The following is a 14253-nucleotide window of genomic DNA, read 5'->3' on the forward strand; positions in this document are numbered from 1 at the left end:
ACAGAACCAAGCTCGTTTATTTTTTCATTTTAAAAGATGCTGCATTGGCAAAGTTCTTTAAATATTATTGATAAGTTGAAACAATCCAGAGGTGACCCTTGCTAGACTGCCATTGTAGTCCACTATTTCATATAGATCATTTATTCAGCCATGTTCTTGAAGGATAAACACTGAAAACAAATGGCCAAAACAGTACAATTTATGATGAACCACTGAAAAGGAAACTAAACACTGGCACCTCCTGGACTACGTCCTGGTGCGAGAAAGAGACAAACGAGATGTGCTCCACACCAGGGTCATGCCTAGCGCGGAATGCCACACTGACCACCGGCTGGTTCGCTGCAAGCTCAACCTTCACTTCAAGCCAAAGCCCAGGAACAGTAAAGCCCCCAGAAAGAGGTTCAATGTTGGAAACCTGCAGTCAGACGAAGCGAGAGGAAACTTCCAGGCAAACCTCAAAGCAAAGCTCGAGGATGCAACCCGCCTCACGGACCCGTCCCCTGAAACCCTCTGGGATCAGCTGAAGACTACCATACTGCAATCCACTGAAGAGGTACTGGGCTTCTCCTCCAGGAAAATCAAGGACTGGTTCGACGAAAACAGCCAGGAAATCCAGGAGCTGCTGGCAAAGAAGCGAGCTGCCCACCAGGCTCACCTTACAAAGCCGTCCTGTCCAGAGAAGAAACAAGCCTTCCGTCGCGCATGCAGCCATCTTCAGCGCAAACTCCGGGAGATCCAAAATGAGTGGTGGACTAGCCTCGCCAAGCGAACCCAGCTCAGCGCAGACATTGGCGACTTCAGGGGTTTCTACGATTCTCTAAAGGCTGTGCAAGGCCCCTCACCCCAAGTCCAAAGCCCGCTGCGCAGCTCAGACGGCAAAGTCCTCCTCAGCGACAAGATCTCCATCCTCAACCGATGGTCAAAACACTTCCAATCTCTTTTCAGTGCCAACCGCTCAGTTCAAGATTCCGCCCTGCTCCAGCTCCCTCAACAGCCCCTAAGGCTAGAGCTGGATGAGGTCCTCACCCAGGATGAGACATAGAAGGCAATTGAACAACTGAAAAGTGGCAAAGCAGCAGGTATGGATGGAATCCCCCCAGAGGTCTGGAAGGCTGGCGGCAAAACTCTGCATGTCAAACTGCATGAGTTTTTCAAGCTTTGTTGGGACCAAGGAAAACTGCCTCAGGACCTTCGTGATGCCATCATCATCACCCTGTACAAAAACAAAGGCGAGAAATCAGACTGCTCAAACTACAGGGGAATCACGCTGCTCTCCATTGCAGGCAAAATCTTCGCTAGGATTCTCCTAAATAGAATAATACCTAGTGTCGCCGAGAATATTCTCCCAGAATCATAGTGCGGCTTTCGCGCAAACAGAGGAACTACTGACATGGTCTTTGCCCTCAGACAGCTCCAAGAAAAGTGCAGAGAACAAAACAAAGGACTCTACATCACCTTTGTTGACCTCACCAAAGCCTTTGACACCGTGAGCAGGAAAGGGCTTTGGCAAATACTAGAGCGCATCAGATGCCCCCCAAAGTTCCTCAACATGGTTATCCAGCTGCACGAAAACCAACAAGGTCGGGTCAGATACAGCAATGAGCTCTCTGAACCCTTCTCCATTAACAAGGGCGTGAAGCAAGGCTGTGTTCTCACACCAACCCTCTTTTCAATCTTCTTCAGCATGATGCTGAAACAAGCCATGAAAGACCCCAACATTGAAGATGCTGTTTACATCCGGTACCGCACGGATGGCAGTCTCTTCTATCTGAGGCGCCTGCAAGCTCACACCAAGACACAAGAGAAACTTGTTCGTGAACTACTCTTTGCAGACGATGCCGCTTTAGTTGCCCATTCAGAGCCAGCTCTTCAGTGCTTTATGTCCTGTTTCACGGAAACTGCCAAAATGTTTGGCCTGGAAGTCAGCCTGAAGAAAACTGAGGTCCTCCATCAGCCAGCTCCCCACCATGACTACCAGCCCCCCCCCACATCTCCATCGGGCACACAAAACTCAAAACGGTCAACCAGTTTACCTATCTCGGCTGCACCATTTCATCAGATGCAAGGATCGACAACGAGATAGACAACAGACTCGCCAAGGCAAATAGCACCTTTGGAAGTCTACACAAAAGAGTCTGGAAAAACAACCAACTGAAAAACCTCAAAGATAAGCGTATGCAGAGCCGCTGTCATACCCACACTCCTGTTCGGCTCCAAATCATGGGTCCTCTACCGGCATCACCTACGGCTCCTAGAACGCTTCCACCAGCGTTGTCTCCGCTCCATCCTCAACATTCATTGGAGCGCCTTCATCCCTAACATCGAAGTACTCGAGATGGCAGAGGCCAACAGCATCGAGTCCACGCTGCTGAAGATCCAGCTGCGCTGGGTGGGTCACGTCTCCAGAATGGAGGACCATCGCCTTCCCAAGATCGTGTTATATGGCGAGCACTCCACTGGCCACCGTGACAGAGGTGCACCAAAGAAGAGGTACAAGGACTGCCTAAAGAAATCTCTTGGTGCCTGCCACATTGACCACCGCCAGTAGGCTGATATCACCTCAAACCGTACATCTTGGCGCCTCACAGTTCGGCGGGCAGCAACCTCCTTTGAAGAAGACAGCAGAGCCCACCTTACTGACAAAAGACAAAGGAGGAAAAACCCAACACCCAACCCCAACCAACCAATTTTCCCCTGCAACCGCTGCAACCGTGTCTGCCTGTCCCGCATCGGACTTGTCAGCCACAAACGAGCCTGCAGCTGACGTGGACATTTACCCCCCTCCATAAATCTTCGTCCGCAAAGCCAAGCCAAAGAAAAGAGTTTTACACAGATATAGCAAGGTTGACATTAATTCAGCATTCCTCTACCAGCTGAGTTTGTTGCAGAAATGCCCATAATCTGAGTGGAAATTTGAGTTGTTATGAATTTGATCTTTTTATATTTTTTTTCCTCTGTATTCACGAAGGAAATAGGCATAGAGTTGTGGGAAGTAAGGAAAACAAGCTGTGAGGTCATGGAACCTATACAGATTAAAGAGGAGAAAGTGCTTGCTGTCTTAAAGCAAATAATGGTAGATAAATCCCCAGAGCCTGACAAGATATTCCCTTGTCCCTTAAGGGAGACTAGTGTAGAAATCGCAGGGGCTCTGACAGAAATATTTAAAATGTCCTTAGCCATGGGTGAGGTGCCAGAGGATTGGGGGGCAGCTCATGTTGTTCTGTTGTTTTAAAAAGGCTCCAAAAGTAACCCTGGAAATTATAAGTCGGTGAGCCTGATGTCAGTAAAAGATAAATTATTGGAACGAGTTCTAAGAGATTGAATATACAATTATTTGGATAGCTAGGGACTGATTAGGAGAGTCAACATGGTATTACGTTGGTAAATCGTGTTTAACCAATCTTCTAGAAATTTTAGAGGAGGTTCCCAGGAATGTTGATGAAAGAAAGGCTGTATATGTTGTCTACATAGAATTTAGTAAGGCCTTTGATAAGGTCCAACATGGGAGGTTAGTCAGGAAGGTTCAAATGCTAGGTATTCATGGTGAAGTATTGAAGTAGACAATGGCTGGACAGGAGAAACCAGAGTAGTGGTGGATAATTGCTTATCAGATTAAAGGCTTGTGACTCAGGGATCAGTATTGGGACCACTGTTGTTTGTCATCTAAATTAATGATCTGGATGATAATGTGGTAAATTGGATGAATAAATTTTCAGATGACACTAAGATTGGAGGGGTTGTGGACAGTGAAGAAGGTTTTCAAAGCTTTCAGAGGGATCTGGACCAGCTGGAAAAGTGGACTGAAAAATGGCAGATGGAATTTAAAGTAGACAAATGTGAGGTGTTGCATTTTGGAAGGACAAACCAAGAAAAGGCAAACACGGTAAATGGTAGAGCACTGAGGAGTGTAGTAGAACAGAGAGATCTGGGAATACAGGTGCATAATTCCATGGAAGTGGCTTCACAGGAGGACAGAGTTGTAAAGAGAGCTTTTGGCATATTGGCCTTCATAAAGTAAAGTTTTATAAGACATTGTTGAGGCCAAATTTGGAGTATTGTGTGCAGTTTTGGTCACCTAACTATAGGGAAGATATCAATAGAGAGAGTGCAAAGAAGATTTACTAGGATGTTGCCTGGACTACAGGGAAAGGTTAAACAGGTTAGGACTTTATACCCTGGACCATAGATGAATGAGGGGTGATTTGATAGAGGTATGTAAACTATAGAGGGGGATAGACAGAGTAAATGTAAATAGGCTTTTTCCATTGAGGGTGGGTGAGATTCAAACAAGGGTGAAAGGGGAAACGTTTAGGGGGAATATGAAAGAGAACTTCTTCACCCAGAGAGGAATGGGAGTGTGCAACCAGCGTCCAGCTGAAGTGGTGGATGCCAGCTCATTTTTAACATTTAAGGGAAAGTTGGTCAGGTACATGGATGGGAGAGGTATGGAGGGCTATGGACTGAGTGCACGTCAGTGGGACTAGGCAAGATAAAGTGGTTCGGCACAGATTAGAGGTGTCAAGGTGTCCTGTTTCTGTGTTCCAATGTACCATGGTGGGTAGTTTAAAAGTAATCATAATTTCCAACTTGGAAATAATTAATTCCAATACTTTGCAAACATAATTTTTGAAAGAGTGTTGCAGTCTTTTCATGTGAAAATTTCAAATCAATAGATTTGAAAATAAAGTTATTTTAATACATTATATCTAAACATGTACTTTGTAAATTTAGACATACAATAAAGTAACAGGCTATTTCGGCCCATGAGCCTTTGTGTCCCAATTACACTCAATTGACCTATACCCCGGTTCTTTATTTTTGATCAGTGGGAGGAAATCAGAGCCCCGGGAAAACCCCACATGTGCCCTTACAGACAGCATGGGGTTCGAATTCAGTCTAGATTGCTGGCGCTGTAAAGGCATCGCGCTAACCGCTATGCCAACCCTGCCACTCCTATGCCAATCTTGCTGCCCCTGTGTTAAAGTTCCAGTCTTTATTCAATCCTTTTTTTTTAAGGTGTAAATTTTAATTCAAAATTGTGCTTTCTGTTTCTGAATATGCTGCTTGATAATTTTTCAAAGTGACTGGTTGCAATGTGAGTTTGATGAGGTCAGAACCATTGAACTGATGGTTTTAACTGTAGGGATTATGGTTGGGGGTGTCTCTTTGAGGTCAGCAGTGGGCACTGTTAAATTCCTCCACTGTCTAGGTATTATTGACCAGTGTAATTCTTCGTTCTGAAGAACAAGCCATTGATTAACAGACTTCACAAACAAATCTCATTTATAATACACAAATATGCTGGAGAAATTCAACAGGCCATGCAGCACCTATTGAAGTAAAAGGTAACCAATGTTTTGGGCCTGGCCTTGGTTATCCTTTACTTCTGCATGGCCTGCTGAGTTTCTGTGATTAATTTGTGAATTGCACTCAAACCTAGCATCTTCAGATTTTCATATTTAAATCTCATTTGCCATTGTGATCTTTCAAAGTTGAGGCTTTGCGATTTCATTCACAGTTATATTTACATTTCACTGTTGTCAATTCAGGTATTAAATTTATTTTCTTTAGCTATGACAAAATACTAAATACGTTTTATTTACTCTTACAGTCTGAAGCTATTCATATAAATCCACTTTACTTATTAATACCTTCAACTCTTTGCACCTCATTTGCATTCCTGCTGCCAGTATCCAATCCTCCAAATGCTATTGTATTTGGATATGGGCATCTCACCATCATGGATAGGGTAAGATTTTATTGCTTGTGTCAACATTTTCTTGAATAATGTTTTCCATAAATGCCATTTTAATTCAGCACATAAAAGGACACAAAAGAGGTAATATTGTTGTAATCAATGACTGTTTGCAAAGAAATTGATATTCATCCTAAGAAATGTATTTTAGAATATTTATCGTGTCTTTGACGTGGATATAAAATAGTCAGGATGGTAATCTCAGGATTACTGCCTGTGGCATGTGCTAATCAGAGTAGGAATACCAAAATAATCAGGATTACGACATGGCTTGAGCAAGGGTACGGGGGGCGGGGGGGGAGGATTTCAGACTCCTGGAGCATTGGAACAGGTTCTGGGGCAGGTGCGACCTGTACAAACTGGATGGTCTACACCTGGGCAGAGCTGGGATCAATGTCCTCAGGAGATTATTTGCTAGAACCTTTGGGGAGGGTATAAACTAATATGGCAAGGTGACAGAAAGGGAAGCAATGCAGAGACCAAAGCGAAAGTTAGAAAAGAGAAACGTGATAGAGGAGTACAGAAAAGTCAAATGCAAAAGGAATAATGATCATGTGATTCTAAAAGGACAATGGCCATAGCATCCAAAAGAAGCTCAGTGAACTTGTGGCACCAATCAGTACAAAGCGATATGATTTCACGGCAAATACAAAAATCATTAGTGCATGGAGATGATTGGGAGTTAACTATTCAAGGGTTTCAGGTGATTCGGAAGGATAGGCAGAAAGGAAAGGGTAGTTGGGTTTTTTGTCATATACATTTTGCAATGTACATGCTGTACACACAGAAATTCTTACTTGCTGTTGCAGTTCTTCATGAAAAAAAAACCATAATGGTATATATTAATGTTTTAAAAATAATACATTTTAAAATTAAATAAAAATAATAAATTAATTTTAATGACTTAAAAAAAAAATATATATATATATATCCTTTGGCTTGGCTTCACGGACGAAGATTTATGGAGGGGTAATGTCCACGTCAGGTGCAGGCTCGTTTGTGGCTGACAAGTCCGATGCGGGACAGGCAGACACGGTTGCAGCGGTTGCAAGGGAAAATTGGTGGGTTGGGGTTGGGTGTTGGGTTTTTCCTCCTTTGTCTTTTGTCAGTGAGGTGGGCTCTGCGGTCTTCTTCAAAGGAGGTTGCTGCCCGCCAAACTGTGAGGCGCCAAGATACATGGTTTGAGGCGATATCAGCCCACTGGCAGTGGTCAATGGGGCAGGCACCAAGAGATTTCTTTAGGCAGTCCTTGTACCTCTTCTTTGGTGCACCTCTGTCACGGTGGCCAGTGGAGAGCTTGCTATATAACACGATCTTGGGAAGGCGATGGTCCTCCATTCTGGAGACGTGACCTACCCAGCGCAGTTGGATCTTCAGCAGCGTGGATTCGATGCTGTCGGCCTCTGCCATCTCGAGTACTTCGATGTTGGTGATGAAGTCGCTCCAGTGAATGTTGAGGATGGAGCGGAGACAACGCTGGTGGAAGCGTTCTAGGAGCCATAGGTGATGCCAGTAAAGGACCCATGATTCAGAGCCGAACAGGAGTGTGAGTATGACAACGGCTCTGTATACGCTGATCTTTGTGAGGTTTTTCAGTTGGTTGTTTTTCCAGACTCTTTTGTGTAGTCTTCCAAAGGCGCTATTTGCCTTGGCGAGTCTGTTGTCTATCTCGTTGTCGATCCTTGCATCTGATGAAATGGTGCAGCCGAGATAGGTAAACTGGTTGACCTTTTTGAGTTTTGTGTGCCTGATGGAGATGAGGGGGGGCTGGCTGATGGAGGACCTCAGTTTTCTTCAGGCTGACTTCCAGGCCAAACATTTTGGCAGTTTCTGCAAAACAGGACATCAAGTGCTGAAGAGCTGGCTCTGAATGGGCAACTAAAGTGGCATCGTCTGCAAAGAGTAGTTCACGAACAAGTTGCTCTTGTGTCTTGGTGTGAGCTTGCAGGCGCCTCAGATTGAAGAGACTGCCATCCGTGCGGTACCGGATGTAAACAGCGTCTTCATTGTTGAGGTCTTTCATGGCTTGTTTCAGCATCATGCTGAAGAAGATTGAAAAGAGGGTTGGTGCGAGAACGCAGCCTTGCTTCACACCATTGTTAATGGAGAAGGGTTCAGAGAGTTCATTGCTGTATCTGACCCGACCTTGTTGGTTTTCGTGCAGTTGGATAACCATGTTGAGGAACTTTGGGGGACATCCGAGGCGCTCTAGTATTTGCCAAAGCCCTTTCCTGCTCACGGTGTCAAAGGCTTTGGTGAGGTCAACAAATGTGATGTAGAGTCCTTTGTTTTGTTCTCTGCACTTTTCTTGGAGCTGTCTGAGGGCAAAGACCATGTCAGTAGTTCCTCTGTTTGCGCGAAAGCTGCACTGTGATTCTGGGAGAACATTCTCGGCGACACTAGGCATTATTCTATTTAGGAGAATCCTAGCGAAGATTTTGCCTGCAATGGAGAGCAGCGTGATTCCCCTGGAGTTTGACCAGTCTGATTTCTCGCCTTTGTTTTTATACAGGGTGATGATGATGGCATCATATATTTGTAGGTGTATATAATTGGACTATGGACATTCTGACTAAAGACTCCACTCTGTTAAGTTGAACAATCTCTTCTCTTCCTTTCTCACCTTGAGCTGGGACAGTGTTCTGAGCCCTCTCCTGAATTCCCTTTTGACCTATGACAACGTTCCTGTAAATGGTTCTAATTCCATAATCAAGTTCACAGATGTCACCATGGTGGTTGGTCTGCTCAGAGGGGATGATGAGATGGTCTTTAGGGATGAGGTCCAGCACCAGTCCGCGTGGGGTGGCAAGGAGATCATTGTGGACATCAGGTGTGCTGGAAGCCACATTCATGCCCCTATTTACATCATTGGGGTTGTGATGAAATGTGTTCAAGCTTCAAATTCCTTGGCATGAAGAAAGCACACCTCTGTCCCAGGATATTGATGGATTTTTACCGCGTAACATTGAGAGCACACTTACTTATGGGATCTCAGTGTGGTGTGGCAATTGTCTTGCATCAGACCGTAAAACACTTCAGTAGTTGGTGAAACTGCCCAGTGGATTATTGGCATCCAATTGCCCACCATTGAGAGTATCTATCTGGAACGCTGTCTGGGCAGGGTGAAGAATATCATCAAGGATGCATCTCACCCAGACCATAGACCTTTGACTCTCCTTTCATCTGGTAAACGCTGCTGAAGCGTCTGCTCTGACTCCAGCAGGCTCAGGAAGAGCTTTTTTCCCCTGAGGCCTTGTATCACAGCGCTGAGTGGCACTGCTCTCACATTGTTTGCTTGTTGAATGCACTTGTTTTTATTTGCATGTAGTTATTTGTATTTAGCACTATTTTTTAACTTCTGGTTGGATGCTATTTGAATTTCATCGGCTTTGTATTTTACTGGCACAATGACAATGAAGTCGAATCTAATATAAATATAATTTTGTCTATTTTAATAAAATTTAAATAAAATTAACTACAATAGTATACGTTAAATTATTTTAAAAATAGATAATAAGTACAAAAAACAGTAGTTAATAAAAATTCACTGGTTCAAAGGATCCTTTTGTGGTGTCAGAGGAGTCTAAGAGCTGTTGGAAATAAATTCAAAATTCAGATTTATTGTCAGAGTGACCATCACCAACAACTCTTGAGATTCTTTTTTCCCCAGCCCAAGCAGAATTTCTACTAATCAATCATGCAAATAAACAAAGATGGAAATGTAAACAAACTGCAATGCAGTTCTTTTGGAGCTTGCTTCGTGTTGATTGATATTTTCTTCTTTGAAAAGACAGGTCACTTGGGTTCCTCTTGCCAAAATGCTTTCTTGAAAAACCAAGTGAGGTCTGTGTTGTTTTCTGTAGTTTGTAATTTTTTTTATGATCCTTCCTGACACAATTCATGATGTCATCTGGCACATTCTCTCTTCTTTGGTGTCTTGGTACTTTTGTCTGATATTATTTATCAGCACATTATGAAAAAAAGACATCTTAACCTCTGCAGGGACTTCATACCTTCCTATCTGTTTTGGCATTTTTGATCAAGGGGATTCAGACACACACATCAATCTCTGGATGTGTTTTGGTCATTTCAGACGGCGGTCATTTTCCTATCCAGCAAATCTTTCTATTTAATTTCTCTGTATAATTTGAAGTAATCCCAGTTTATTTGTCTTTGTCCTTTCCCTAAATATAGGATATAACCAAAATTGTTACTTAAAAAAAAGTTGCATAGTGCACCTTCAATTAAAATGTGTGAAGAATCCATAAATTATGGAGTGTACCTTTGAGACACAACGCCTTGGAAGAAACAGCTCAGTAAATATCATACTGAGAATTCTAGCAATCAAGGAACCGCTCTTTTCTCAATCTGCCTGTGATTTACTGTACAGCTACTCTATACAATTATAGACTCATGGGCCAATGCTCTCATTTATGACATGTCACATTATTTCAAATAGAAAATATAGCTGTAACTTCTTTTATGATCATTTTATGCCACCTGTTTGCACGAACATTCAAAGAAATCACATTCATAATTTGTCATCTTGACTGATTATAGAAAGCATTGAGAGTAAATTTTGGGTGAATGGCCAGAGTTGTGGAAGTAAACATTAAAAAGGTCTTTGGATGTGCTGATGTATCACTGATGATGAGTTTAGGGAAGAACTTAAGAGGTGGCAGGCTTTAATCGTTGAAGGTTCTGTTGATCATCTGGATTCAAGCAGAGGTATAAGGTGGGAATGTGAGTTATGAGGTTAGAAAAAAGTCAGTTATGAAGATCCTGGATCAAATTATAGCTCAGTATTGCAGTCAATACTTTCAGAAGACATATAGAGAAGTGTAAACTGAAAATAAATTACTTGGTTTCTACTAACAGTTCGCCATCAAGGTGCCATGGTGGGCATAGGAGTTAGCGCAAAGCCATTACAGTGGCTGCAATCAGAAGCAGAGTTCAAATTCCATGTTGTCTGTAAGAAGTTGGTTCATTCTCCCCATGGTTGTGAGGCTCTGGTTTTCTCCCACCATTAGAAACGTACCACAGGTGTCAGTCAATTGGGTGTAATTTGGCAGCACAGGGCTCATGGGCCAAAGTGGCCTGTTACCGTGCTGCAGGTGTATTTGTTTTTTTAAATCATGTAATCATAATAATTGTAGTCAACATAGTGATAGAGAGAACCAAAGCCAGATTTTGCGTTTGATCTTTAGACTTTGAAACTGGTTTGAAAAAAGAGATAAATAATAGGATTGAAATAATATTTGATTTCTCCATTTAGAGCAACAGACGTTATTTCACAGATGCATTCTTATCCATTTAGTTTGCCTGATACAAAGTTTTCCAATAGTACCAGCAAAGGTTGATCAAATTCCAGAAGGAAGTAAACTTTTAATGTTTGTTTTCTTCCTCATTCAGGTAAAAGCTGGATGGGGAAATTAATGTCATTTGGCTTCACGGTCGTGATGCTTGCAATATCAACTTGGGCTATTCCATTATTTGATCTCAAAGCATATCCCTCATGGGCACAAGATGTCAGAAATGCAACAATTCCATAACCCCCGAGGATATTCATGAACAGGCAAAATCTGACTGTTTTTATTAATTTGAGTGATTAAATCAATTTCTTTCATTGAGATTGTCAAAAGCATCCATTTCTATACAGGTAATAAAGATTTCTGCCTATTTAATTCTATATTGTGTTCCAACAAAAAAACCCAAAATGCAGTGTGGTATGTAAATTATTACTGAAATTCTGCATCCATTTACGAAGATTGTAAGTACTTGACACAGTGCAACTTTGATTGAAATTATCTGAATATATAACTTAAAATTAATATTTAATATTTTCAATATATACAACTTCCACCGTTGAATAAAAGCCGTATCCCGATTATGCTACATTGCACAATTTCTTTTGAGATTTCCCTTAAATGTTACTTAATTGATGAAGCTATTTGTATATTATGTCTGGAATTTTGAAGTGTAAACATTTTTTTGCTCTGAGATGTTTGTGGGTACAATACATTGTATTTCCGCAAACTGTATTAGAAAGAATACATCTTGCAGATTCGCATACACAGTTTCCACAATATTGTATATACTAATGCAGAGTAGCACTGAAAGGTACCAACTGTTCCTTTTCTAGCCTGGGAAATTATGAAACAAACCTTGGGAATCTTCCTCATTTCAATTAATGACACTTGCCATGATTTAATTAATTTCTGTTTTACAAACAACCAAAGTATTCAGACACTGTGTATGAAGTAAAAACACAATGCTGGAGAAACTCAACAGGTCAAACAGTGTCCTTTATGAAGTGAAAATAAAGATACATCACCAATGTTTCAGGCTTGAGCCCTTCATCAAGGTATGGAAAAATGTCGGCAGATGTTGGAAGAAAAACATAAGGGGGAGGTGTGGGGGAGGAGCATGGTCGCAAAGGCAAGGAGAGAGGCACAGCAGCAAGCGGGGAGGAGGGAAGGCTAGGTGAATAGAGAGGGAAGGGGGTGGAGAGCTGAGGAAAAGAAGAAGGGGAAAGGGGATCAGGTTAACAGAAAACAGAGAAGTCATTGTTAATGCCATCTGGCTGGAGAGTGGCCAGACGGAAAATCACCTGTTGCTCCTCCAATTTACGTGTGGACTTGATGGGATATTGGGCAGGTATGGGAGTGGGATACAGAGCTGAAATGGTTGGCCACTGGGAGGTCCCTGCTACTGGTGCAGACAGAGTGAAGGTGCTCAGCGAAACGATCTCCCAGTCTGCACCCAGTCTCTCCGATGTAGAGAAGGCCACAAAGGGAGGACCTGCGAACACTGTTTGACCTGCTGAGTTTCTCCAGCATTGTGGTAACTTTGTTTGCTTAAGTTAGATCAAATTTTAACTGAATTTCTTCATCCAAAACCACCAATACTTTCTATGTGCATTTGAAACAATTCTAACTAGCAACTGTCAAATGACAATGCCATAAACGACATACTGGGGGTGTAGGTTAATTGGGTGTAATTTGGGTGGCACAGACCTGTGGGTTGAAATGGCTTGTATGTCAAAAAAATGTAATTTAAATAGTACAACAGTGACCTAGTGTTTGCATTTTATTTATTTTCCATTTCCTTCCTGTTTCTGTCAATTTAAATGTAATAAGAAGCACACTTTAAAATTATTAATCTTGTTTTTGCAAGTATTTAGATATCATTTCAATGTCACCCTTCATATATTTACTAGACTACTTAAATTCTGTGTATTTGTTACTGGTAATATTATATTATATATAAATATATCTTTAGAAGAGATAGATTGTGGGGGGTTTAGTGTAGGTCACTTCACCAACAGATACTTACACTTCACATCTCATTTAAAATGAAGCCAGACATTCAGGCACCAGTGGCTCTGCAAAGTACAATGGAACTGCTTTGGAAGGAATTTCAGAAGTAGGTGCAAATGGAACAATGTACAGGCAGAGGCTGATAAGCTATCTTAAGGATTGGGTTTTGGAACCTTGGGGAGGTGTTCTGATTTTTACAAGCAGAGAAAGAAAAAAACCAAACAGGATTTCTCTTTTAGAGAGAGTGAGAGCTGAATTCTGCAGTAACTTTTGAGGCTGTAATATGGCAAGCTGGCAGGCTTGACAAAAACCCCATTTTGAGGATGGGTTGTGAGCTCTAAGTTCAACCTGTTGAAAATCCTTGCAGTCCTTACAAGACGAAATGGCTGGTTAGAGTATTTCTCCTGAAATAAGGGAAACAAGAGGAACTCTGTGGTGACCTGGAAGAAGAGGTGATCATTTGGAAAACCCATGATGGGGAAGTTTCTTTGGTAAAACACTGAAGTGACTGATTGGAGGAAATCAGTTTGTGTGTGTCCAATGAGCAATAAATTTCTCTCTGAAACCAATAAGAACCTTCCTGAGCAGTAACCATTTACTTTTTCACCAGAGCCTGGTGAAAATTCATAAATGTTACATTCTGTACACAGTATAAGAATTGCCTGATACCGGTAAACTTGGGAAGTGAGAAGTGAATGATTGGACTGTGAATCAAAGAACAGATTACATACACATGTGCTTAGGATTAGAAGGGGGTTATGTTAATAGTAATAAGTTAAAGTTTGATCCTGTTTTTATGTTTAAAGAAAATTAAAAGCAACTTTTGTTCAAGTAACTATTGTCTTGGTGAATTCCTATTGCTGCTGGGTTTTGGAGTGTTCTGGGTTCGTAACATTACTAAAATTCAAAACTCTAATGTGTGCCTGTTATTTGTAGAATCAATCATGACAGGTTTTCAAGCAACATCTCTACATTGGTGTAATGTTCCTGCTGCATTATTCATCAATGAGATTTCAGGTTGACCTACCTGAAATACATAATACATAATACCTGAAACCTCATTGATGAATAATGCAGCAGGAACATTACACCAATGTAGAGATGTTGCTTGAAAACCTTTCCCTCTTGAATATACACAGTGTCATTTTCGCCCCTTTTTCCCCCCTCCCTTCCCACCCC

General features: G+C 41.9%; 1 protein-coding gene across 1 annotated transcript in view; it reads left to right on the forward strand.

Annotated features, from left to right (window-relative positions):
• The window catches only part of LOC138745225 (solute carrier family 13 member 1-like), a 45037-nt gene extending 31148 nt beyond the window's left edge, over positions 1 to 13889 (forward strand). Inside the window, 2 exon segments of the mRNA XM_069902286.1 lie at positions 5612 to 5768; positions 11168 to 13889. Coding sequence (XP_069758387.1) covers positions 5612 to 5768; positions 11168 to 11307 — 297 coding nt within the window. The 3' untranslated portion in view covers positions 11308 to 13889.
• The last annotated feature ends 364 nt before the right edge of the window (positions 13890 to 14253 follow it).

This window comes from Narcine bancroftii, chromosome 11 (genome assembly GCF_036971445.1).
Source record: "Narcine bancroftii isolate sNarBan1 chromosome 11, sNarBan1.hap1, whole genome shotgun sequence".
Taxonomy (NCBI): Eukaryota; Metazoa; Chordata; class Chondrichthyes; order Torpediniformes; family Narcinidae; genus Narcine; species Narcine bancroftii.